Source organism: Colius striatus, chromosome 1 (genome assembly GCF_028858725.1).
Source record: "Colius striatus isolate bColStr4 chromosome 1, bColStr4.1.hap1, whole genome shotgun sequence".
Lineage (NCBI taxonomy): Eukaryota > Metazoa > Chordata > Aves > Coliiformes > Coliidae > Colius > Colius striatus.
The window spans coordinates 191,063,360-191,089,144 of record NC_084759.1 but is presented as its reverse complement, the minus strand read 5'-3'; the positions used below and the strand labels follow the sequence as shown (position 1 = coordinate 191,089,144).

The 25,785-nt window shown below is 40.7% G+C and overlaps 2 protein-coding genes across 8 annotated transcripts in view; one reads left to right on the top strand and one right to left on the bottom strand.

The window, feature by feature from the left end:
• Positions 1-20,159, bottom strand: part of ALG10 (ALG10 alpha-1,2-glucosyltransferase) — a 57,603-nt gene extending 37,444 nt beyond the window's left edge. For 4 of the 6 annotated variants that reach the window (XM_062018546.1, XM_062018538.1, XM_062018561.1 and 1 more), the window contains exons 1-2: positions 19,978-20,159; positions 19,463-19,660 (exon numbers count right to left, since the gene is read on the bottom strand). In XM_062018546.1, the coding sequence (XP_061874530.1) occupies positions 19,463-19,660; positions 19,978-20,142 (363 nt within the window). In that variant the 5' untranslated portion in view covers positions 20,143-20,159. The other 2 variants (XM_010195897.2, XM_062018554.1) reach the window with 2 other exon arrangements.
• Positions 20,160-20,205: 46 nt separating this feature from the next.
• Positions 20,206-23,207, top strand: TPRKB (TP53RK binding protein). Of its 2 annotated transcripts, XM_062018518.1 has the most exons (5): positions 20,206-20,242; positions 20,508-20,680; positions 21,412-21,534; positions 21,786-21,962; positions 23,118-23,207. In XM_062018518.1, the coding sequence occupies exons 2-5, from the start codon at positions 20,540-20,542 to the stop codon at positions 23,202-23,204; spliced, it is 528 nt and encodes a 175-aa protein (XP_061874502.1). In that variant the 5' UTR covers positions 20,206-20,242; positions 20,508-20,539; the 3' UTR covers positions 23,205-23,207. The 2 variants fall into 2 exon arrangements, with proteins under 2 accessions (XP_061874502.1, XP_010201045.1); XM_010202743.2 differs by lacking the exon at positions 20,206-20,242 and having other exon boundaries at positions 20,284-20,680.
• Positions 23,208-25,785: the final 2,578 nt, after the last annotated feature.

Sequence of the window (25,785 nt, the reverse complement as noted above, 5' to 3'; positions counted from 1 at the left end):
GCTAGGCTTACTTAATGCAAATGTATAGGCTCCCAGTCACTAGGCAGCATTTATACTTAATTCATATTTCTAGAAAGTCTGTGTTAATTTTTATTAGGAATGTGATTTTTATAGTTACTCAAGTCTTCCTTTGGGATCCTGATGCTCTAGGCAAATTATGATTTTGGGGAAGGTGTGTGCTGTAGAAAAAGAATACTTTGGCAAAGTTCTGGTGTACATAATGGAAAAGAGAAATTACAGTGTTGAAAGAGAAACAAAAATGAAAATACAATTATTCTTTATTTATAGAACATAGAATTTATCTTTGCACTATGACTGGAGCTAGATTTAAGGGTCACATAAGAACTTGCAATAAAATGGACAAATTAGAATTAGATGTGGTTTGAGACAGATACAGATCTTGTGCATCCTTACAGGAGAACCTTCAACAAATTGACGCTGATGGATAACACGAAACCCTGGGACTTAGTTATCATTATGTCACAATCAGCTTCAATTCCAATAATTTGTCTCAGGTCAAGTGAACCAAAATCTGAATTATTTTAGCTATGAAAAGTGTGTGTACCTTCAACTAACTGTTTCAGAGATTCTAATCAAAGTCTGAGTAAGAGTACTCAAAAAAAGGGTACTCTTGTTTTAAATCCCCTGGGATCAAAAAGCTTTCTCCCCAGACTGCATAGTCACAATTATCTGGGAGCAATGGATATAGTCAGAACAGCTTCTGATCCATTATATTATGTCTGATGTACCGGAGGAGCTAAACACAAGGAGAAAGGAAAAAGTTAAATAATCATTTAAGCTTAATTTCAAGGAATCAAAACAACTTATTCAAAACCAAAACCAAACCAAAGCTTTGGGAAACCAGTTAAGTTATCAGCTGTTACCTCTCCCTGGATTCTGACCACAGGAACGTGACAGAATTATTTTCTTTGCATCTTTTTTAATTATCATGCCTTTGGAGGAGCAGTGACAGCAGCAGGAACCACCTCTGACACTCACTGAATTCCAATAAGCATCTTCTGTCCTCCTACAGACAGGCTTTATTTGACAAGTTCTTCCTGGCTGACTAATGCACCTTGGGTCATGTTTATGGTTAGCATAGATAGTTGTAGAGCAGATATGACTTATTACAACATGTGTCACTTGTAATGAAAATCTCATACTCTCCAGGAGAGGGGGGAAAAAAGAAGAAACAAGCAACAGCTTTATAAAGGAACATCTTTCAGGATGTTCTGTTCAGGTGTACCAGCATTTTATTTTAATTCGGACAGAGAATGATTACTTTTTGAGGCAGGATTGCTTTGTGTTACAGAAATGCTATAATAAAATGCAGTGGCTTTCTCATAGTAGTACACTCAAGAAATGCTGGGTGTTTAAGAGCAACACAGTCCTGTCTACAATGAACTGAAAAACTGAAATGACAGAGTCAGTGTTAAGGTCTCCACTTTTTCCTTATTATCCGTGTTGTACAGTAATAGGTGAGGTGAAGAACAAAAAATGTCACTGTTTGAATCAGCTCGCAGAGCTGTGGCTTTCATCAGTAGGTCATCTACCTGCTCAGGTTTTAAATTGTCAGCAATTATTTTAAGTTTCCATGAAGGAAAATTGCCCCAGATAATCATGAAAAAAAGGAAAACTTTACATTTGCTGACACTGCATTGTACTGTTTTGTGAGTTTCTTGCACTCACTTGAACTGGACATCAGATTTATGTTAACCCTGTACAGCCATTAAAATAACAATTGGATGAGAACCCTCTTTTTCACTGGTAGTTGTTTACTGGGGTAAATAAAATCTTCAGTTAGACGTTGTTTATCACTGAGGGTTGTCCCATCAACACCCTGTGCTGAAATCCCTCCTTCCCACCCTGTGACCCTAGGCCACAGCCATGGTGAACACGAGCAGAGTCATCTCTGCCTCTCCCTGCCACCTTCTCACAGCCATGGCCAAGTCTCCACGCTGCCCTTCCAAGCAGAGACACATGTGTTTGCACCTCGCTGTACAGAGCTGTGAACCTCGCATGCCTAGGATGCTCCCCACTGACTGCCCATGCCCTCTGAGGTTGCTCTGTGCAGTATGTGGAGGTTTCCAGTTGTTTTACAGCTAGTTTCCCAAGTTAGCTGTAAAGCACCTAGAAATTCTATCTAATTTTTCCAAATCCTCTAATCTATGTAAGTAACAGCTTCAACTGGGGAAGGATGACATTCCTAGGAAAACTTAGACATGTTCTGTCTCCTTATTCATCTGTGCTCTTGTGTGAAGATCAGACCCTTCCAAAAACATTTGATTTTCTCTTCTACAACTTGACTTACGAGGTTAGAGGTGGTAATGGGTAGAGGCAGCCACTCACATAGCAGCTACAGGTGTAGACCTGTACCCTCATGGAGTAGCCATGTCCTTTTATCAATACACAGCCAGCATGTTTGAGAGCAGCAGTTCAGGAGCTATTGCTGATCACTGTGAGAAATCTGAGCCAGAGCTTGTAACCACGATGAGTTTTTAACAAGGAAAGGTCAGGTAATAAATACTAGAAGAGAGGAGGCATGTGAGAGGGAGTAGAGTGTGCCTCTACTCCCGGGCTGCCACCAGCAGCTTTAAGAACATCTGATTCAAACCACAGCACTGCCAGGCTCCTTTTTATGTCTCCTACTGTTACACACAGATACCAGCAATCAACAGTCTGTCTCTAAGGTGGTCTCCTTTTCTTATAAATATTTCTATTTACCAACTCTTCCCTCTGGTCTTTTAAATTGCTGCTACACAGTCCCTTCACTCTGTGGCAGGTTGCTGTGGTTTGAAGCTTGGATCATCTGCTCCTCCCTTGGCTGCAGGGCTGTGAAGGTGTCATTCAGTGATGTTCTGACATTCTTTAGCAACAACATCATAAGTGTAAGGAGGAACTTTACTACCTAGCACATCCTTTTTCACCCATGTTTTGCCGTATTATACATATACATTGCCTCCAGTTGCAAGGACTTTCATTCACATGGCTATTTATGTAATACCTTTTATATTTTACTTCATTACAGTGTTAATAAGAATTGTCATTGCCTATTTTTCCCATCATTTCAGTAAGTCTAAATCCAAACAAATTATCCTCTTAGTAATGGTCATTAGGCATTCTAACCATTTTTTAATATATATTGTTCTTTTAACAAATCTGGATAGCCTGGGCTCTCTTCATTACTTAAACAGTCAAATCACGGTTTACTGTCTGCCATCACTGCAATGCACACCTCACCATCCTCAACTGCTGAGCAGTCCTGACATGAGCCCCCAGAGTCATGTGAGACCCTCTCTGCCAGTGACTTGTTTCCAAGTTCTGGTTTTATCCCAGTTCCAGTAGAGAGATTGTGTTATTGACCACCTTGGCTACAATGATCATATCAGAAGAAATAGCTACTATAAAAATGTGAAATGGGATATCTCCCCCAGATCAGAGCTAGAGGGAAGCAAACTAGGCACATGTACAGCCTGAAAAGCCAAAGTCTGGGATCAGCTGATAGGAGCTCAGATCCTCAACAAAAGCAGAAAGTATTGCAATAGAGACCTTGACTTCTTGAGCACAGTCACAGCACCAGCTCTCACTCCTGTGAAGGACCTATTCAGAAGAAGGAAACAACCATCTTATTAAAAACGTAGCAACCTAAAGATTGTTGTTGATAAATACTGAGTACTCTGGCTTCAGCTCTTCAGTTATCCATTTTTGAGCGTTTGTCTAGAAAAGTTATTTTTAATTATGCCTTATTTGCAAATTCTTTCTTGAAATTCAACAACAAAAGGAAGGTTTAATAGGAACAGCAGGAATTAGAGGATGTTGACTCTTGCTGGCCAAGAGGGGAAATAACACCAATCAGTACTTGGTCAGTGGAGCCAAAATGTAAAGGTTAATTTTTACAACTCTATTTCAAAGAAAAGTCTCTTTTATAGTTAATGATAAAAGATTAATCTTCAGCTTAATGCTTCTCCTTCTGTGAGGACCTGGGTTTTTTGTTAAATCTACAAAGAAGACTATTCAACATATTTCCTTCAAAAAACACTGGTTAGAATTCTTTGTTGAGTTATGTGTACAAATATATTTATCCAAAGTAATTTTTGAGTATTGCAAATTAAATAAAGTAAAAAAAGAGAGGTGATCAGTTCTGTGTAATTAACTCTTCTCTTTATACAAAAGTTTTTTTTGCCATAAGATGCACGGAAAAAAACAAAGATAACACACAAAATTGGAAACACCTTTATCTAATAAGAAGACAGTGAGACTAGCTGGACTCATATCAAAGACTAAATACAAAAAGAAGCAGGGGGGCAAGACTAGATGATCTTTAGAGGTCTCTTCCAGTCTTTAACATTCTGTGATTCAGGGAAAGAAAAGACATTCATGAGTGCCACTTGACCACTAATGCCAGCTGTACTCATGCATATTGAAGGACATCAAGCCATAATGGGCTACCAGAGGAAACCTATGTAGGGTTTTTAAATCTTTTACAGGGACAAATGCACACAAAGAACAGTGAAAAGGGGATTTTTATTCTTTATTCACATGTCTAGTAAAGAAATACCCTTCTGTGCATTATCTAATCCTACCTCTACTACCTTTAATGGAAAACTACATGACAAAAAGAACAGAACAGAGCAAAAGTGTTACGTGGTAGATTTGGATACATGGCTTTCTTTTTCTTACTTCTCTCACCTTTGAGTGTGACAAATTAAGAAAACATGACAGAAATTGTCCCTCCTTTGATTTTAAATCTCAGGACTTCGGGAGCCTGAATCATAATTCTTAAGGGCTAGTAATTGGCAAGTCTGCATTTGTGCCTTCAGAAACATCTTCCATAGGTGATTTAGTGACACAATTTATTTTAGCTACAATAAGAGACAAACAGCTTATAAGTTCTGAAAATATCAGAAAGACACCCTTGGCTCTTGGCCTGCTAAAGAGCCACCCATTTCCAGGCTGAGCAGATGCTGATACTGCAACACCTGAGACAAGGAGGCCAGACTGAGATAACAGCTGACTTGTTTTAGGGCTGTCTTTAACACTTCTTGGAGGTGGAGCAATACAAGTCTGCTGAGCTAATCGCTTTGTAACCATTATCTCAGAACAAGGCAAAAGGGCTGCTGCCTCATCCTAGCTAAAATGATCAATCATCTGGAGAGGCTCTACTACAACTATGAAAATCAAGACAAGCATAACTCTCCCTCCATAAAACGTTACATATGAGAGACAGAGTGGGATTATCACACACTCTTTCTTTTGCCAGGCAAGTCTTTTTGATGCCATCCCATCAAGCTGATGATAAGTATAGCTTACATTTAGAATTCTTGAAATCCTTGCCTGAATGAGCACTGAGTCTTGGTTTTCAGCAGCAAGAGCAAGGTAAAGGAACAGTCTCATCTCGACAGGGTGGCCAGTATGAAGGCAGCTACAACTGCAAATAGCCTGTAGCATGTGCTTACATGAAGAAGACAGGGTGGCACCAAAGGAAGAAAGGCAGAACAAGAAAAGGAACAGAGGGATGGGTCCAACCACTCTAGAGAAGGATAAAACTTGAAGCTGAGGGGCCAGGGTGAGGTATGGTTGCCATTACCATAGAATTTATTCACAGATCAAGCTGCCAGCAAATATGTATTACTTTCATCTCTCCTCCACAGTATGCACCAGGCACACCCCTTACTTTGTTCTCTTGTTATCAAAATACAGAAGTCCTAATGAAGGTTCAAAGAAAAAGATTAGATGTATAAAGTTATTTTGAACCATGAAAATGCAGATGAGCACCTGCATGACTAGTTCCTGCCTTTTCAGATTTGATGCATGGCTGCTTTCTACCTCATACAAGCTGATGACAGATCATGTGTCACAAAACAAATCTTTCCAGCTTAGTATTTCCCTGTATTGTCTCATCAATATAAATAGCAAATGATAGGTTCACAAAATAGTAGTCATTGCTGGTTTACTTCATTTTTTTATCATCATGCATTCTACTGTATGCAACTGTCACAGGTTTGTATGGAGCCGTTGCTGGTAATGGGGAACGGCTTATAAAGATGGCTCTAGTAAGAAGTTGCTCAAAACTCTCCCCAGCTCTGAGCTAGACCCACTTCTGGGGCTGAGCCAATTAGATGCCTCCATGATCACTTTTTAAGAAAAAGTCAGAAGAGGAAGGTTCTTCCTGTTCTTTCTGGCTGTTCTTTTTTGGGGAGGCTGCTGGTGGTGGATCAAATTGGAGGAAAGAGAAGCAACCATGTGGACCTCAAGGTCAGCAAGGAAAGATGGGAGGAGGTATGTTGGAGCAGAGACTCCCCGCATCCTCCGGAAAGGACTGGTGAAGCAGAGATTTGTTGGCAGTTCATAGAGGACCCCACACCAGAGGTAGTGACTATGTCTGGACAAGGCTGTGAATTTGTGGGAGAGCAGTGTTGCAGCATAAAGTGCTGCTCACAGAGAAGTCCCACTCTGGGGGAGTTTGTGAGCAGAAGCTGTAGCCATGGGGAAGAACTCATGCCAGAGAGGTTTGTTAAGGACCATGTCCCGTGGGAGGGACCCTATGTTGCAGTAGGGGAAGAATGCCAGGAGTCGTCCTCATCTGAGAAGAAAGAAGCAGCAGACCCCATCTGTGAGAGACTGACCACATCCCCCATTCCCTGCTCTCAAGAGCCGTTGAGGGGGGAGGAGGCAGAGATATTGGGAGCAGTGAGTTGGGCCCAGTAAGAAAGGAGGGATGGGGAAAGGAGATCTTAAAGTGCTGGTTGTATTTTTCTCATCATCACAGTTACTTGGAAAGACAAACATCGTCACTCCAAACATAGCCCCTTTCCTTCTTCCCTCAGCTTTACATGCTCAGTGTGATGTCTTATGGTGTGGGATATCCCTTGGGTTAGCTGGGGTCAGCTGTCCCAGCTATGCCCCCTCCCAGCTCCTTGTGCACTCCAGGCCTCCTTGCTGGTGGGGTGGGGTGAGGAGCAGAAAAGGCCTTGACTCTGTGTAAGCAGTGCTCAGCAATAATCAAAAAATCCCTGTGCTATCAACACTGGCTCCAACACAAATCCAAAACACATCCTCATCCTAATGACCGTGAAGAAAATTAACTTTAACTCAGATAAAACCAGCACAAGAGTAAGCAGCTGAAGTGCTTCAAGAGGGCATTATTATTTCTTTAGCATGTAGTTCCTGTTGATTTAGATCCTGTAGATAGTCTCCTTTGAGAATGCAGTACTGAAATGAAAATAGATCCATCTCATGAAGTTGTACTTATTACAATTTCAATTAAGTTAGAGTGTGGGTAATGGAAAAGAGAGTTAGATTGTAATTACCTTCTTCAGTTCTGCCTTTGAAGTATATGTTCAAAGCACCAAAGAAATTGTCAATATCTATACACTTGCAGGGTAACACAAAAGGCTAAATCTGATACCAAATCATCCTGCTCACTTTATGGTAGGTTTAATGGGAAAATGAAGAATGTTTTCTGCCAACATGTACCATGTCTCCATTTTGGCTGCAGAGTATAGGTCCATCTGGTCCAAGTACTACTCACTACTTGTGCTAATGTATACACTTCTTTAACTTAATATAGAAGATCCCCTAAATCAATTTTTCATCTATGAGCCAATAAACCCAAGCCCAGGAAAGAAGATCTTACATTGTGAAAGAAAATACAAAAAGGGTTGAAGAACATTTATCATGAGATCCATCACAGCAAAAACTCCCAGAAATGTTTTGAAACTCTACTAAAAGAAAGGCGTTGTCTAGAAGCTGATTTTGACATGCTGGGTTTTTGCCAAGTAACTGTAGACTACCAAGACATTATAACTGACCTTAAAGACTTTTCTTGTTTATTTGCTTATTCTCTCACAAAATGATGGGCAAGAAAATTCAAGAGCATCATGTATTCTATTATGTGTGACTTAAATAGCAAGGTAGAATTTTTGCAGGTGTTTAACACCTTGGACTCAGATTCAGCCACAATGTACATCAGCTATCTTTGCCGTAATTGTATGCTAAGGTTTATAGAAGCCTTAATTGCTACTAGTATTGACAATTATTTTCCAGAAAGACTTTATTCACAAAGAAGTTTTAATTATAAAGCTAGGATCTGAAAGTGCAAGAGGAACGTGCCTATGGATTTTGGTGGTGGAGTTCGTTTTGGGTTTAGAAATCAGTGGTTTCCTGCAAAACTAGCTGATGAGGTAGCCTATTAAAACAAAGCCTAAAGCTCCCTAGCAGACTGCCTCCAAGGATTAGGGAGTACTTAGAGATTCATCAAGGCAACTGCAACTGGGTTTAGTCAACCTGAGGAAAAGCAGAAAGGCCCTTTTTCCAGTGCCACTCCATTTTCATAATCTGAGTATCTTTATTTCAAACTGGAAAGAAAAGGTAAATTCTTGCTCTTAAACTCCACAAAGAAATTGTATCTCAAGGTAAACATAGCCAACCTCTCAATACAACAACAAGCTATTTCAGTTAGCCCTGACTTTACACACCAAGACAGGTGATCATACTTCTTCACACATTAAAAAAAAAAAAAGCCAGAGGAAACCAATCTGGAGTGCAAGAGCTCTCATATCTGTAGGTCAGCAGGTTAAGAGGTTGCTGGGTTATGATCTGCACATACCTGTATAGTGTGTATCAACACAGGTAGAAGTGGAACACAGGGGAGACTGTCTCTGCACAGATGTCACTGAAAGCTAATGACTAGAGAAGTTTCCTAAATGTAATTAATCTCTGAAAAAGCTTATCAAACTATATGGAAAATTCATCACTACTTGATGGCTTTAAATAGAGCATGGTTTCAGACAATGTGTTCCAATTCACATACAGAATATTAAACTCAACAGGATTCACAATGTGGAAACTAATTCCCTCCTTAGTAGAAGTTCCCGGATAAAGTTCTGTGGCCTCCTGTCCTGCAAGCAGCTGGATCAGGCCATGGTAATGTTACCTCTTCCTCCACTCCATACAAAATTTAAGCAGTGTATATTTCACAAGCAGTAAAGGAGCAGTAAAGGAGGGTAGACGAAAATTACTAGTATCTATCTTGAAGGTAAACTTAAAGCTGCTCTTAGATGTCTAACACTTGGCTCCAAAATACCAAATCTATTGTCTCTTAAACAAGTGCAAGTGCTTAATTTCTTTTTGGTTTTAAGCAAGCTGTTGTTCTTCTGTTTCAGAAAAGAGTGCAGAAAATATAATTCCATCTTAGTAATAATTAATTGAACAAAACTCACTGTTATTGAAGCAAATGAACAACAGTGCATTTTTAGCAAGGATATACACAACTCTTTACTACAGCCAGCAAATAAATTTGTTCTCCTTTGCCATGTTGCACGTTCTTTTCCTTTTCCTGGGTTACTGGACCTGGACTAGGAAGGTTACTCTACAAAGCTGCATGAGACCTAAAAACAAGTTAATGTTCCTTACTGGGCTGAAACTTTTCAAATTTAGCCAGCAGAGTGCCTTCTAGGAAAAACACCTGAAATATGGGTCATTCTGGCCTAAATTTTGGATGTGAGGCTGTGCCCTGCCCAAACAGGCTGTGCTCTAAAACGCAGACTGCACTAGAAGATAATTTTGACAAAATGTCTGACAAATTATTTCTGACCTTCACAACTGTCTCAAAGGACTACTAACATAAGATAATCCCCTCAGTAGTGAGTACACAGTGCTTTAATGACACAGAGGTGTACAGAGCAGTGAATAAGGAATCCTATATGCAACAAAGAAAAGACTAGGTATAAAACACCCACACCACTCTTTGCCAGGACTACAGTTACAATGTGCTTACTCCCACTCTCTAACAATGTTGTGGCATTTACTCAGCACTGACCCAAAGGGCAAAGCACTATCTCTGAAATTGGTGATATTCCTGACTGTCTCCTTTGTTCTTTTGAAGCTTGTCATTTAAATTTCAATTCAGCCAGGCGATGCTTTGTTGGAGATTTGATGGGAACTCAGAAAAATGCAGCATGATTTACATGTATTAAACTTGCAGGTCTGAAGCAGTGCCCTAAAATTAGAGACTATTATCAACAATAATCACCATAACTATTCATTTTGCATTGTATATTCACAAGATTATTTCTACGTCGATACATTTAGGAGGGTTGATACGAAGATGTGGAAATCCAGTCTCATTAGAGAAGATCTGAAGGTAGCTAAGGACACAGACTTTTGCAATTATATCTTTGTAAAGATGAACATTGCTACCATTAATACAAGTTCACACCAATTTGATTCAAATGTGTGGGATATTAATTTTTATCTACTTAAAACCAGAATATAAAGCCCATGGGAATATATTGTTTTAGAAGCGTTTGGTTTTTTAAGATATGACAACGTTCACTTTATAAAAACACTAGAGTGTCTATCTGGGCAATTAGCAATCTGGAAATGAAAACAATCCCTTCCCTATTAAGGAAAGCAACCCCATTCCTACTACTGACACAGAGATGCAATACAGGTAATGACATTTCTTGAACACTGAACAGTTTTCATTTACAGATCCACTGCTAAGTACCAAACCCCTTTTGAACAAACCAATTAGCTCCCAAATTTCAGCAAGATCATTCTCACAGACATGAGGGCAGCTCTAGCAACAAGCAACTTCTCCTTCCAGACGGAGAAGACGTTTCCTCTCACACACAGCAAACAACTCCCTCTCCTGTGTCACCACACACTTCAGGAAGCCACGGTGCACCGCTAAATACAGCGGTGCCCAAACGCCCCCACAAAGCATCCCACTCATTCTGCTCCCAGGGGCGTTGCACGCTCCAGGCTACAGCAGTCCTGCAATGGCAACTACCTGTACAAATCTTTTCCAGCCTGCCTCCTGCTACTCATATCCCAACTATGTCTGAAGCTGAAAGAACCTCATGAGGTCCTGAGCATGTTCCAAGAAAACTCACAAATTAGGGGCATTTTAGCTACAGGTTTCTAGTTAGGTTAGCACTCTGTCTCCTGGAGAGATTCTTTTCTGTATGCAAAATGATGCTTGTTAGTAAAACCAATTACCTGCACCCATCTAAGCATACTTAAGAAGGATGTTTCTCTGTAAGAGGCCTCAGCTGATATACAAATGTCACTGAATTGAAAATAAAAAGCATATCCTATCTAACAAAGGATAAGCAAGGAAAGCAAAGCTTTTCGGGGAAAAAAATAGGACAGTGAATATAGACAAAGAATTTGAGATAATTGAAAGCAGTCATTTTCACAGACTCTGGCTTCACACTTTTTCATTTCCACAAAAAACTAGATGATGCATTTAAAATGCAGTATGTCAACTACCATAGGGTTAACAGACATCTGAGCATTTGTGTTTCAAACGCACATTATCCAATTAAAAAGATAGCATATTTCAGAAAATCACCACCTGTCAGTCTCAGAAGTATAATTACTTTGCTTTCCTTGATTTACCATCCTATTTTTTTTCTTCTTAGACAGCAATGAATAGAATTTGTGAAGAGAAATGCTGTGCAATTTCATAATAAAACAGCAGAAATAAATTTGCTAACTTTCTGAGCAACTACACTGTTTAAAACAACAACATCACTTCAACAGCAAGCTTTCAACTTTCATTTTTTTCTCTGGCAAACGAAAATTCCACAAATACCAAAAATATCAAAATAAGCATTTTTGAATATAAGCAAAACTTCTTGTCTTTTGAAAACCTAACATGCAATATTTAAAATTATATACAGGAATATTTTAGCTAAATCAGTTACGAAAACAAGCAATCAGCCGTGACAGAAATTGAAGTTTTATCCTTCTCATAAGCAGCCTTGCTAAAACCCTGACGTTATGACTTCAAGCAGCATTGCACTCAGCAGTTGGTGATCTCAACAAGATGGCCCAAGACTGCCACCTTGTGAAAAGAAACAAACAGACCTGCATTAACGGGACGAAAAACACCTCGGCCCACAGAGACTATAAAACACTTTTTCCTACGGTATTTTTAATAGAAGCAATCTTTCCTATTTATCTACTCACAAGTGACAGATGAAAAGATGTTTCAGTATGCACATGTTGTTTATAGTGCAAGGTTCATGCCAATTTTGAACACGAATATGTGTTGTCATAGAATCCGAGAATGGCAGGGGTTGGAAGGGATCTCTAGAGATCCAGTCCAATCCCCTGCTAAAGCAGGTGCATCTCAATCAGGTCACATGGGAACATGCATAGTAGGGTTTGGAAACCTTCAGAGGAGACTCCACACCCTCCCTGGGCAGCCTGTGCCAAGGCTCCCTCACTCCCACAGGAAAGAAGTTTCTCCTCATGAAGTGGAACTTTTTGGGTTCCAGCTTATGCCTGTTTCCCTTTGTACTTTCACTGGGCACTACAGAAAAAAGTGTCACCCCATCCTCTTGACACCCACCCTTTAGGTACTTAGAAGTGTTGATGAGGGCCCCCTTCAGTCTTCTCAAAGAACTTAAAAGGAATAAAATACAGAATGCTCACAAATAACAGAAAATATAGTTCACAGCATAGAGGATTATCAATCTTCCTATCTAACCAACCATCCACCTCTTTTTGGCTAAAAGAAAAAGCCAATATTTTCATTTCTTTCTTTGGGTTTTTTTTCCCTACCTCAAAATAATTTAGCCAGGATGTGTCTGTTCAGCTATTTTATTTTTTTCTGACAGTTATTGAATTGAGAAAAACTGAACCTGAGCCTTTATTTTTAAACAGCAATTACCAATCTGTTGGCTATGCTATTGTTGTTTTCATCTTGGACATTTCAAAAAAATCATTATTTATTTCTAACAGGATAAATGATTAATAACATTTACAATAAATTATCATTTTCATTCTTAGTCATTTAATTGCTGAATGACACCTGCTGAAGAATTAACTTAAAGTAAGCAATTAGGGTTGTACTGAAACTAGAACACCTTGGCAACATAAACCAGGATAAATATAATCTTTTCTGCAAGTCTTTAAGATGAATAGCTAATGAATTACAAACAACTACAATGGAACTATTTCAGAAGTAAAATAATAAGACCAGTTTTCCAAAAGATACTTGCTTTGAGATTATAAAGTATGTTTACCTACAGTATTATATCCAAACAATGCTCCTGCTACAAATTTCTAAGATGCTGGTGGAACTTGGAGATCTTTATGATTAATTAGAATTTAATTACAACCATCTTGTTTTCTGAGACTGAATTGAACGTAACCTGCAAACCTCCTGTGGCTCTTTAGCAAAAGTGAAAAAATAGCTTTACTCTACAACTATATTCTCCTTTCATGTTTTAGTAGTTCATGGACTTTCCTAATTTATTTAAACTTTTATCAACTCGGCCTGCTTTAAATTAGCAAAATACACTGAGAATAATTGTACTCTAAAAATACTAAGTATAATGATAAATTTCATGATATTATAGGTTGCAGAATCTCCTCTGAAGACATTCAAAACCCACCTGGACAAGTTCCTGGGTGACCTACTCTAGGTGGTCCTGCTCTGTCAGAGGAGTTGGACTAGATTATCTTTCAAGGTCCCTTCCAACAATTCTGTGATTATACCATCTTACAATATTCATTTAAAAACCCCAATAGTTCACAGATATCTTTCTACATGTAGTTTTTTTAGTGTCTTGTCATGTGGAGCTCATTAAAAAGTATTGTGCTCGAAATTAGGGGGGAATTTTTGCATTCCCTCTTCTTTACAAAAGAAATGTATTAAAACTGTGTATATTTAAATTCATTCTTTCCACTTTAAACATGGCCACTCTGTCAAGAGTAAGTACAAAGCATGAGCACTGTTGAGAATCAAAGGCATTCAGATATCAGTATCAATAGACATGCTAGACAAAACACCTGTGGAACTGTAAGCACAGGAAAATCTGCATCTTGTCAAGCAAATGAACCCTATGTGAAGCCAGAACGCAAAGCAGATCTAGAAGATAATTTGGAATTCTAGCCAGAGACCCATCCCTTCCTATATGACCATTCCAACTCACTCAGTACTGACACTTCAGGACACAAATGAAGTTGTAGTAAAACACACTAGGCTCTTTGCTTTGTTTACATTTTTACTGGCATGGAATACAAAAACAAACTTGGAAGCAGAGGTCATACAAGATTTCCCCTCCCTAATCTGTCATACTAAAAATCACAACACAAGACAACGTGCTGGACTCTGGAAGAATCATGCTGGTTCTTGAAAAGCAACCCATTTTGGGTTTCTCTTGTCCATTCAACTTGGTAAAACAAACAGGGTCTGGTAGAAAATGGCTTTCCCTATGGTACACACATTACCAACAAATAACCACGCTGGCAATAGGCCAGGAAGCAAACAGTGAGCTGGCAAATGTCTTAAATTCAATATGAATAAAGCTACTCATTGAAGAGTGGCCTTAAGATTTCCTTAGAAGAAACAGGGTTGCAAAGACATTGGACAGGAGAATCTGATTTAACCACACTCTTCATGGTGTTAGTGTAGGGAAGGAATCAGAGACAGGACATTACAAAAGAAAAACAATACAGTACTGATGTGCATAAATAACTCCACAGTACTCATCTTTGTTGAGAAACAATTCCATTTCAGAGTGACTGGAGTGTCAATAATATCATGTGTTTGCACAGATTTGCCTCCAGTATTTTCACTTCAGAACAAGAAAGAACTTCAAGATGCTCTACAGTATGTGAAGTTTTGGACACACACACACACACATCCCCACCACATAATTTGGTTATATTTATAAAATCACTTTAATAGTGAACTTAAAGCAGTTGAACACTTTTGAGCCTAATTGAAGTCATTTACTGACAGGAACCATTACAGCCTTCTTCTATTGTGATGATCATGCACCAGAAGCCTTTTAAAAAAATACATATGTACACACATTGTACTTTACCTTTGTAAAACAAAATATATACTCCTCAGTTCCATTAGATTTGTGTACATATGAAAACCATTTAAAAGAACAATTCAGTAATGCCATTACTATTTCTCCAGGATTACACATCAAAGGTCTTAGAAATACTCAGTTCAACTTGGAAGTGCACTCATACCCTACTTCAATACAAACCTGTGAACTCAGCCCCTCAGGACATAAAAGCCTGATTATTTAAAAGGGTATTCATTAGACTGCATTCCACTGTGTAACGACACGTTTCAGCCTGATATACGTAAATGACTCCCTGGTAATGTTATCAACTGCAATTTCTTTTGTTGTACAATAACATTTATTCCCCAAAGAAGGTACATGCACAGAGCCTCCATGGTATTTTCTAAATATCAGTTTGAAAGCAATTTTTAAAATGCTCTAATGATTTGAGAGCCTACATTCTGTTTGCAAAACTAATGTAAGCATTTATTGACAAAAGAATCTTGACAATTCTTCGGGATGTAGGAGGTTTTGAAAACACTTAACTTCAGCAGTGGTTCATACCTTGACCTCCAGCAAACCCTGAAGGAAGTGGCCTGGTCCAAGGAGTAAATATGCATTCAGAGATAACAAAAAGATTACCCACCTAATACTTTGTTTTTAAAAAGAAACCTCTGAAACATACTTAGAGACTGTCATACCTTCAAAGGCATGTTGTTTAATATTTTATTATAATGAAAAATGACTACAAACATCTCCCTTATTTCACATTAATTACAGAAAGGTGTTCTCAAATTTGCCCTCATATTGAATCCGTTAATTCCAGGAGCTCAGAAAGCCAATATACATAATATCTTCACATTGTAACATATCAGACCTCACATCCAGTGGCAAGAATATAAGCAAGTAGCTTACTTCCTCAGTTCCAACTGGGGAAAAAAGTCCCTACATACTGCAAAACATTTTTCTTCACTCCAGAGTCCACAGTCCTGAAACAGAACTGGGATTTCCGAAGGGCATGAAAATATCAAAAAAAAAAGACAAAGTCATCACCACATAAACCTCTGGATTTCATCACTATTTGGCCATTGGAATGTTCTGTTTAGAAAAAGATATAAAGTTACAGCATTCACAACAATATAAAAAGCCAACTCCAGGAGTTGTCTATACAGAGATGGAAAGGGAATATTGAGCCTATATATTAAGAAGGGCAAAATAAAGTAACGAAATTCTAACAATTTTTGAGGAACTGTGACTGCTAATAAACATACAAAATACATTAAGATCCAGAATATCGATTTTGATTTTAGTGTATCAGCAAAACTCCAGCCAGCAAACACATAGACTGGAACTAATGTGTACTTTACAAGCTCATGTCTTTGGAAGACTTTTCTCCACACATAAAATGTATAATGTCTGTTATCTGCTAGTAAGTACTTATGAACATAGGTAAATTTCCAGATCAGGAATAAGGAGATGAGAGTAATTAAACTGTACTGCACAGGGTGCTTTCGTAGTGACAGAAGGAATTTCCTCACCTTAGTAGGGGTCAATAAATGAGGGAATGAAAAAAAGACAGTAAAGGAGAGAAAATAGAACAGCTGAGGAAAGTGCAAACAGGCTTCGTGGCTGCTTCGGTCACCAACAACTATTCCACCATTGATGAAGACAAAACCAAAGAACCCAGTTACTAACACGATGTATGGCCAAGTTAAAGCAGTAAGTGTGATCAAGTTTTCAGGTGATGTGAGATACTCAGTGAGAAAACACAATGCTCTGAGTAAATCTGAAAATGATCCTTTCCTGGAGGAAATCTTTTCATCTTTCTTTTTTTCTAGCTCTGTCTTCCAGGCTTCATTTAGCTTCTCTGCAACAACATTTCCAGCACAGAATACTGTCCACACAATATTTGTCTGACGGAACATGAAGCCACAAAATCCAAGGAGAGCTGAAGTTTTATGGTTACCATAAAGGCACATTAAATAGGAAAATAGAGTAAAAAATACTGATCCTGCATCTGTGTAATAAAGGAATGTGAAAAAGTAAAGGGTGGGAAATATTGCAAGAGTTAATGTAGACAAGATTCTCTGGAAACCAGACACAGCCTAGAGAAGAAGGAGAAGAACGTGGTTAGCAATGTCTAATAAAAAAACAGAATACATTTTAAAAGTACCACTCTTGAGAATCTCATTAACACAACATAACATCTCTTATGCTCTTTGGCTCCACTACTGCACAAGCAGACACACTCTATTTTTGTTAAACTCCTGCTCTGTTAGTACAGTGTTGGACCACAGGATGCTAAAACACAAATGAAAGTACAAACATTGCTGCAGGTGGGTTAAAAAATATGTCAACAAAAACACACTAACTTCTTTCATGTCAGCTGTGCACATATTTGTGCCATTAAAATCATTGTGGGAGTACAGGATAAAAGTGCAAGATAAAAGAACGGTACTAATGGACAAAAGAAAATACAAATTAAATGTTCTATGCCCCTGCAATCTCATCACAACATTCTGTTTATTTGTGAGGTAGCAGAACACACCACTCTATGTGCATACTATCACCTCTTTCAGCCCAGTCCACAGAGCGGCCAGCTCAAGTTTCTAATCCTCGATGTAGGCTTTGTTGTTTACCTTCATTACAATTCTTGAGTTAGAAAAGAAACTTTAAAGAAGGCAGGAGATCTCACAGTTCAAAACTCCTCCAGATTCTCCCACTCACTACATGATGCAACGCAATTCACACAAGAAACAACGCGAGGCTGTGTTCAGAGATGTGGCAACAACAAAACTGCATTTTCTAATGCACAGGTTACTATGATTAAACCTTTTGTTTTCTTATGTTTATATTTCCACCTCCAAGCATAAAATTAAGTGTCCCAGAAGCAGAAACAATTTCTTGAATTTGACTCAATTCTGTGTAGTCTTATCATGTGCTTAAGCATAAAGAATATCCTGTAAGAAAACACATCAGAAGACATTTTCTTTATAGTAAAGGAATCTTTCAGTTACCAGTGAACAGGAAAAAAATGTTCTTCTGGTTAAAAGTGAAATTCTAGAAGTTCACTAAGCTGAAAGACTTTGAATAGGCCACTAACCAGTGGATCAAATTACCTCCTGCAGCAGTAAATGCTCCACCGCTTTAAACAATCACTGTTCTTGTATCCAAGTTGAATCATCATGGTCTGGATGGGTGGACAGCTAGACAGGTAAAAACTGTCTGGATGGTTAACTGGTCACACTCCATCCAAAGGTGAGTGCAATAAGCAGTGTACCACATGGATCTGTACTGCGACTTACCCGTTTAACACCTTTACTGATGACCTGAAGGCAGCAAGAGTCTACTGTCATTAAGTCTATAGATGACACTAAACTAAGGGGACCTAGCAATATGCTAAAGTGAAGAGTTGCCATCCAGAGTGATCTAGACAGGCTGGAGGAATAAGGCAACAGAAATAGTATGAAATTCAACAAGGATAGTTGCAAATGCTTGCATCTGGAAAGGAAGAAATCCCCACAATGATACAGGCTGGGCATGGAGCAGCTGAGGGGCTGCTGCTCTGTGGAACAGGACTTTGGGGTCTGGCCAGACAGGGAGGTGAACATGAGATGGCAGCATGCCCTGGCACTAGGGAACAGCAACAGCTTCCTGGGCTGTGTTAACAAGAACACAGCAGCAGATCAATGGAAATTATTTATCCTCTTTACTCTTAGTCTGCATCTAGAATACTACATCTGATTTTCTCGCATGTGATACAAGAAAGGCACTACTAAACTAGAGCCATGGCAGAGGGCCACCAAGATAGTTGAGGGCTGAAGCACTTGTCCTGAGAGCGGAGGCTGAGGGAGCTGGCATTGTTCAGCCCAGAAAACTGATGGCTGCAGGCGACTGAATAGCAGCCTACCAATACCTGTAGGATGCCAACAGGTAAATGGAGTCAGGCCTCAAAGTGGTGAACAGTGTGGAGATGAGGGCAACAGTCGTAAAACGAAGTAAGAGGTTTCAACTGGATGCATGAAAAACCTTCACCATAAGGCCAGTCAGGTATGTTGCCTGGAGAGATCATGCAGTCACTCTCCCTTCTTGGAGAGTTTTCCCAGCCCAAATCCTATGCAACATGGTCCAATCTCAGGGCTGGCTTGCTTTGATCTGGAGGGGGTGGATCTCCTAAGGTCCCTTTCAATTTGACTCATTCTCAAATTGTTTCCAACTTGAATTATTCTTTGGTTCTAAATATTGACATAAAAAATGGCATCTTTCTAAAGGACACATCTGAACTTAAATGCAGCTCACAGGGCTTTTACTGGTTGAAGTTTTGTGGAGAGTCTTAAGCAATTCCAGCTAGATGAGCAGTCAGAATTTAGACAGGAAGTCTATATATGTATTAACTTCAACTTTTATTTCAATGAGACTACTTATAGTTGTGCACAAGAGGAAATTTTTAGGGGATTGCACCCTGAGAAAAAGTATATTAAAAAAAAATAAAGAAGGAATGTGCCAAGGAGGCCAAACTGGTAGCAGTACTTGCAGATATACAAAACTGAGGTCAGCTCACATACACAGTGAAGCAAACACACATGGAGCCATCAAAATTGACTGTATAAGCACATAAAATGATTCTGCTTTAACCATACCTTGTTCTTCTGATGGATCTTGAGCAGAAGTAAATACAGCAAATAGAAGTTCCCAGCACTGAAAAGGAGGTTGATAAACCTGAGCATTCCCACAGAGCACACCACGCTTCCCGTCCACCCGAAGAGCCACACCGCTGGCTTCACAACTCCCACCGAGACCAGGTACAAGCCCGGCAGCGTGGTGATCATAGGGTCCCACTGCAAAAGGCAGAGAGAAACAGGGTTACGGAGCCGCTACCACCCAACGGGGCCAGAGACGCTCTGCACCATCCCCATGCACACCCCGCGTCGTTAGCTCGCGTGTCTACTGAATTACTGGCACTGCCAGGCTGAAATGTGTGCACACTTTGGATCCTGCCCGGCGCACTACTGCACCGCCAAGCAACAGACTGCAGAAAACAGCGATTTGGCCAACAACGACTGCAAACGATTCCCTTTGCGAAGCGCCCGCGCTGTGTTTATAGGAACCGTGGATGGCGCCGGGCAGTCAGGGGCCGCGGCGGCCGGCGCAGCACCTGGAGGAAGCGGCCGTGGCAGTAGGCCTGCGCCTGCGGGACGTGGAAGACCTCGTCCATGTAGGGTCCGCGCTGGTGGCGGCTGACGGCCGCGAAGAGCAGGCACGACAGCAGGAAGCTGCCGCTCATAGCGGCGGAGAAGCCGTAGGCCTCGGGCCGCTCCATGCCGCCGCCGGCCGGGAAGGGGCCGCCCTTCCGGGGAGGGCTGGGCGCGCAGGCGGGGCCTGGCGGCGCGGGCCACGGCGGAGCTGCTTCCCTGGCGGCGGTGAGGGCCGGCGGGGCACGGCGGCGGGGGCGGCTGGGCGGCAAGGAGCAGACGGGCGCGGGCGCCGGCACCGGCACCGTGGGGCGGGACGGGGTGAAGGGAGCGCCGGGCCGGGCCGGCGGGCGAGCAGGAGGAACGGCCTGCTGCCGGCCGTGGATCCCGCGCCTGTGGGCCTCCCCTCCAGGAAGCGTTGCAGACCATCTATGAGTGTTTATTGAAGCCGTGTTTTATACGAGACAAGTGTGTAACGGTTCCTCTGGCAAAGGCGGCAAGGCCGGTCTGTGCCGCCGGTGCGCCATGGAGGTAACGCATCCCCTGGAGCTGTTCCCGGGCTGCAGCGTGACGCTCCTCCTCTTCAACGGCGTGAAAAATGCTGCTGCTCTGAGACAAAAAGCCATGGGAGGTTCCATTGAAGGAGCATTAATAAACCCTGCAATGGTGAGTGACTGCTGCTGTCGTCCTGCCCGTAGTGCGTTACGGTTTTGTGGGCAGCGTGGAAAACAGTCTGTGCAGGAACGCCGTGAAAAACGACCGGCGCTTGTGACCACAGTCACACGAGGTGCTTTACACGGACATGGCTGTCTCTGCACGAATGCTCCTCCTCAGATTTCATTACAGTGTCGTACAGCGTAAGGGTGGATCCATGTAAAAGAGCAGCCTTAGCAGGACTGGCCAAAACAGTTGTGTTAATTCATGCCACATCCTACTTGGTGAAGCTATTTAAATCTACTTCCATCTCTAAAATGTAATACAATTTGCTTAATGCTGTCAAAAATCTACTATTTGGAGCCATTGTTCTTATTTCAATCCCTTAATTACTTTCTGAATCTAGTCTTTCTTGTTAAAATTAGCAAAGCCGTTATTAGGGAAGGGAAAAAAACATATCTAATCTGGCAATTTATGGACAGACATTTATTAATGTGATTCTTTTTTCGAAAGATTTCAGCAACCTGACTGAGCAGGTGTAATCTTTATGCCAGATATTACCCTGTACAGGACATAATCACATTGACTTGGAAAGAGCAACTATTGCTAAAATAAGTAGCAGAATACCGTTTTTCTCACTTCTGTGACTGCAGACTTAGGCTATCAAAATGAATCGGTCAGGATTTTTTCAGAATTCAAAATAGTATGGTAAGGTTCTCTTTAACTTGTGTTGTGTTTTACAGATTGTAGATCCTTTTCAAATCCTTGTGGCGGCCAACAAAGCAGTTCACCTACATAAGATAGGTAAAATGAAGACCAGAAGTCTCTATGCAGAAATTATTTTCAGCCTTTCACCAAGCAACAATGTAAGATTAACTGAACATAGGTCTTTTTTTTTGCCACATAAGCTTGCTAAGATCCATACAGCCAAACAAAATACCTGGCTACTAATACAAGTTACTGTTATTTCTAATATCACTAACATGCTGTTATATTGTTTGTAAGAATTCCATTAATGTAAAAAGTGTCAATTTATGCTCCTGGTTTATGACCCAGTGACTGAAAAGGTTGTGAGAAAGTAACTCACACTACTTTGGTATTTTTCACCTTGTCTTAGATTTCAGATGCATTTAAGAAGTTTGGCATTTCAGACACTGACACAACAGTACTTATTGTTCTGGTTGTGGATGGAGAAAAAACTATAAATCTGGAAGATATAGCATCTCAGGTGGAAGGCCAACAGATTTCTCTAGATGAACTCCCCCAACTAACAGACACTGCCAAAGTTAAAAAGGTATGTACTCAAAAGAGGTAAATAGTGTAGACAAAAAGAGTAGTTTATTTAATTGGCTGATTAAATATCAATGGACATCATTAATTATCGATGGATGGATTAGTCTGGAGAAGAGGAGATTAAGGGGAGATCTTATTAACATTTATAAATATCTAAAGAGTGGGTGTCAGGAGGTTGGGACAGCCCTCTTTTCTATAGTAGCTAGCAACAAGACAAGGGGTACTGGGATGAAGCTGGAACACAAAAAGTTCCACTTAAATGTAAGAAAAAACTATTTCACTGTGAGAGTGAGGGAGCCCTGGCACAGGCTGCCCAGGGGGATTGTGGAGTCTCCTTCCTTGGAGGTCTTCAAGACCCACCTGGACATGTTCCTATGCAACCTGATCTAGGTGACCCTGCTTCAGCAGGGGAGTTGGACTGGATGATCTCTAAAGGTCCCTTCCAACCCCTACCATTCTATGATTAACTTGGGGGCTGTATCACTTCAGCATTTATTTCTTTCTTGTATGTTTTTTTTCGCTTGAGAAAAGTTCCAGTTGTTATACTGATATGACAAGTTTTAAGTCTTCAAATTCTTAATGCTGTCAGGAAGTTGGAACACAAAAATAAATTCCAGAATGCTGCCTACCTTTCAGGCACTTTAGCTTCCTGTTTTCTCGGGCAAATATCCGTTTGATTAAAAATACATTTTCAGTCCTGAACAGTTTCATAATGTTAAGTACATAAATAGTCCCAGCATGGGCGGCTGAAATGAAAATGTGTTGATGAGCTCTGGGAGCTGTGTGCTCTTAACAGAGTACCATATGCTGGGCAGGGATCTTGAGGCGTATGTGTTTCACTGGAAAAATTCAAGTAACTTAAATCATCCTGATCCTGTCCATCGAAGGAATGATAGGAGACATACATATAAAATTCATAAAACAAATCATAGCCTATAGCATTCCTTCCATTTCTTAGCTTTCCTTTATGTCTTGCTGTTTAAGAATTTGCTTGTTTCCACAGTCCCAAGGAGTCATAGGATAGGAATTTCCAATGTAAAAACGGAGGGAGAGGGGGAAATCTTTTCTTGTCTACATACTTTTAAGGACACATGATCAGTTTTCTTCTTCCTTATGCACCTTTTATTCTTTTCTTGTTCTTTTTTTTTTTCTGCAGATGTACAAAGTTACTCCACAGGAAGAAAAAATTGGCACTTTGTTGGATAGTGTTGTTTGCAGAATGTCAACTAAAGATGTTTTATGAAAATGTGGAAATAAATTATTTTTAATAGGAAAAAAAAGAGGGTTTTTTAAGATGTAAAAAAAACCTCCTTGCAACTCATCCTGCATTTCAGAGAAAGTACTGACTAGTCTGATAGCTTTAACTATAAAGGAGTGAGCTTGGATGTGGAGGTAGCCTGAGCTGTGCTCTAAGCACAGAGCAGTTCTGCTGTGCAGAGCAGGACTTGCCATTGCCATTTCTTCCATCTTCTTAAAAAGAGAAAAAAATATCACTTTTGCCAGGTCCTCAAGCTGGTCATAAACAGAAAGCTTTCTCTTTCATCAAGTGTTTTGCCCATCCCAGATAGGAGTCAGACACTGTAAATCATTTTTATTAACCCTCCCCTGGTTTGGTTTGGTTTGGTTTGGTTTGGTTTGGTTTGGCATGGCATGATATGCTTTGAACGATACTGCAGCCAGCAAAGGTGTCTGTGGCATGAAGTGTTGCTGGTTGACTAGAAAAAAAGAAAGTTCCCATAAAGTGTTGGCAATGCCTCCCTCTTCCTGCCAATGGGGCATGGCTGCTGCCCACCCTTTGGGCACAGGAAGGAGCAGGAGGGGCTCCGTGGCAGACAGTGGTGGGAGGGTTTTGGAGATGTGTGGAATGGATGAGGTCAGCATGGATGATGCTCCCGTGTCAGGTGTTCACACCTGACAGTCTGGTGTTGGCAGCTGTGCTGTAGTGCTGAGGTCCTGGTGTGCTGCTGTGTTACTTTGGTGTGGGCATTAGAAGACAATGAGAGGTGCTGTGACGGTGATGCTGAGTTCCTGGGGCCTGCTTATAGGTGCAGAACTCACAGAGACATTTGCACCATAGATTTAGTCACTTAAATTATCAATACAACTTACATAACATCCTGAAAGGATGATCAAACTCATTTTATTGAACTACTGTGACAAAAGGCCATCAAAGGGAACTAAAAAGAATATTCATTTCCAGTAGTCACCAGGTATAACATCACCATGTGAATATCATTTAGTCACATGCAGGCATCCTGTTTAAGAAAAATAACTGTCCTGATTAGGTAGCAATCCATAGTTTGTTACTGTTACGCTGTATTGGTTTTCTGGGATATATATAAGACCTTACAGCTACCTACATTTTTTAGGTTTTTTTCCCTAATGCTCTCTGAGGTATAACAATTTGTCCACTTAGAAGGTGTTTGTAAGAAAATGGCACAGATTCTTATACGTAGTGTTTGGGAAAACAAAGTACACTTTGGAGGAGAGGCAAGTCTCAGTTAGAGTTGAAATGTTACCCATTACAGTTAACAGACCAGCAAACTGTCATATAGACCCTGGAGTGTCTGTGTTTCATATGGAAATCTCTAGCTTCTGTTTTGCATTTTGATTTTGGTTCATTTTCCCTTAATTTAAACACAGTACTCAAATACCATAATTTTCTTACCAACCAAATCAACAGCAAAATACTTCACAAGTTGAGTTACGATACAATAAAGGATTCAGGAGAAATGGCTCTGCCCATTTCTTAGTTGAAAAGTGGGTTTGCAGGGTGTATCATCTTCTCTAAAGGGAAATGTGAGGCATCAAGAAAAAATGAAGCTTGGAAGGGCTTGAGTCCTTTGAAACAAAACACATGTAACATCAGCATGTGAGAATAATCGGGGGAAACAAAAGACTTGTTTTCTGACAGTCCAGTTGGTACATGGAATATATCATCATGTTTGCTGGCTGAACTCCTGACATTGGTTTTGGTAGCTTAAAATTGTGGGGTTCCACAGGCATCAGTTCTTGGGCCAGTCTTATTCAACATCTTCATCAGCAAGCTGGATGAGGGGACTGAGGGTACCCTGAGCAGGTTCCCTGATGACACCAAACTGGGAGGACTGGCTGATTCCCCAGAAGGCTGTGCTGCCATTCAGCGGGATCTCAACCGGCTTGAGAGTTGGACAGAGAGGAACCTCATGAGGTTCAACAAGGACAAGTGCAGAGTCCGGCACTTGGGGAGAAGTAACCCCATGCACCAGTACAGGCTTGGGATTGACCTGCTGGAGAGCAGCTCTGCAGAGAGAGACCTGGGAGTCCTAGCTGACAATAAACTAACCATGAGCCAGCAATGTGCCCTCATGGCCAAGAAGGCCAATGGCATCCTGGGATGGATCAAGAAGAATGTGGCCAACAGGTAGAGGGAGGTTCTGTTCCCCCTCTACTCTGCCCTGGTGAGGCCTCATCTGGAGTACTGTGTCCAGTTCTGGGCTCCTCAGCTCAAGAGGGACAGAGAACTTCTGGATAGAGTCCAGTGCAGGGCTACCAAGATGATCAGGGGACTGGAACATCCTTCTTAGGAGGAAAGGCTGCAGGAACTGGGGCTATTTAGAGAAGAGGAGACTGAAGGTGGACCTCATTAATGCTCAGTAATGCTTACTTAAATGTATATGTCAGGAGAACGGGGTGACACTTTTTTCCAGGGATAGGACTAGGGGTAATGGACAAAAGCTGAAACACAAAAAGTTCCACTTAAGGAAAAACTTTCCTGTGAGGGTGAGGGAGCCCTGGCACAGGCTGCCCAGGGAGGTTGTAGAGTCTCCTTCTCTGGAGGTTTT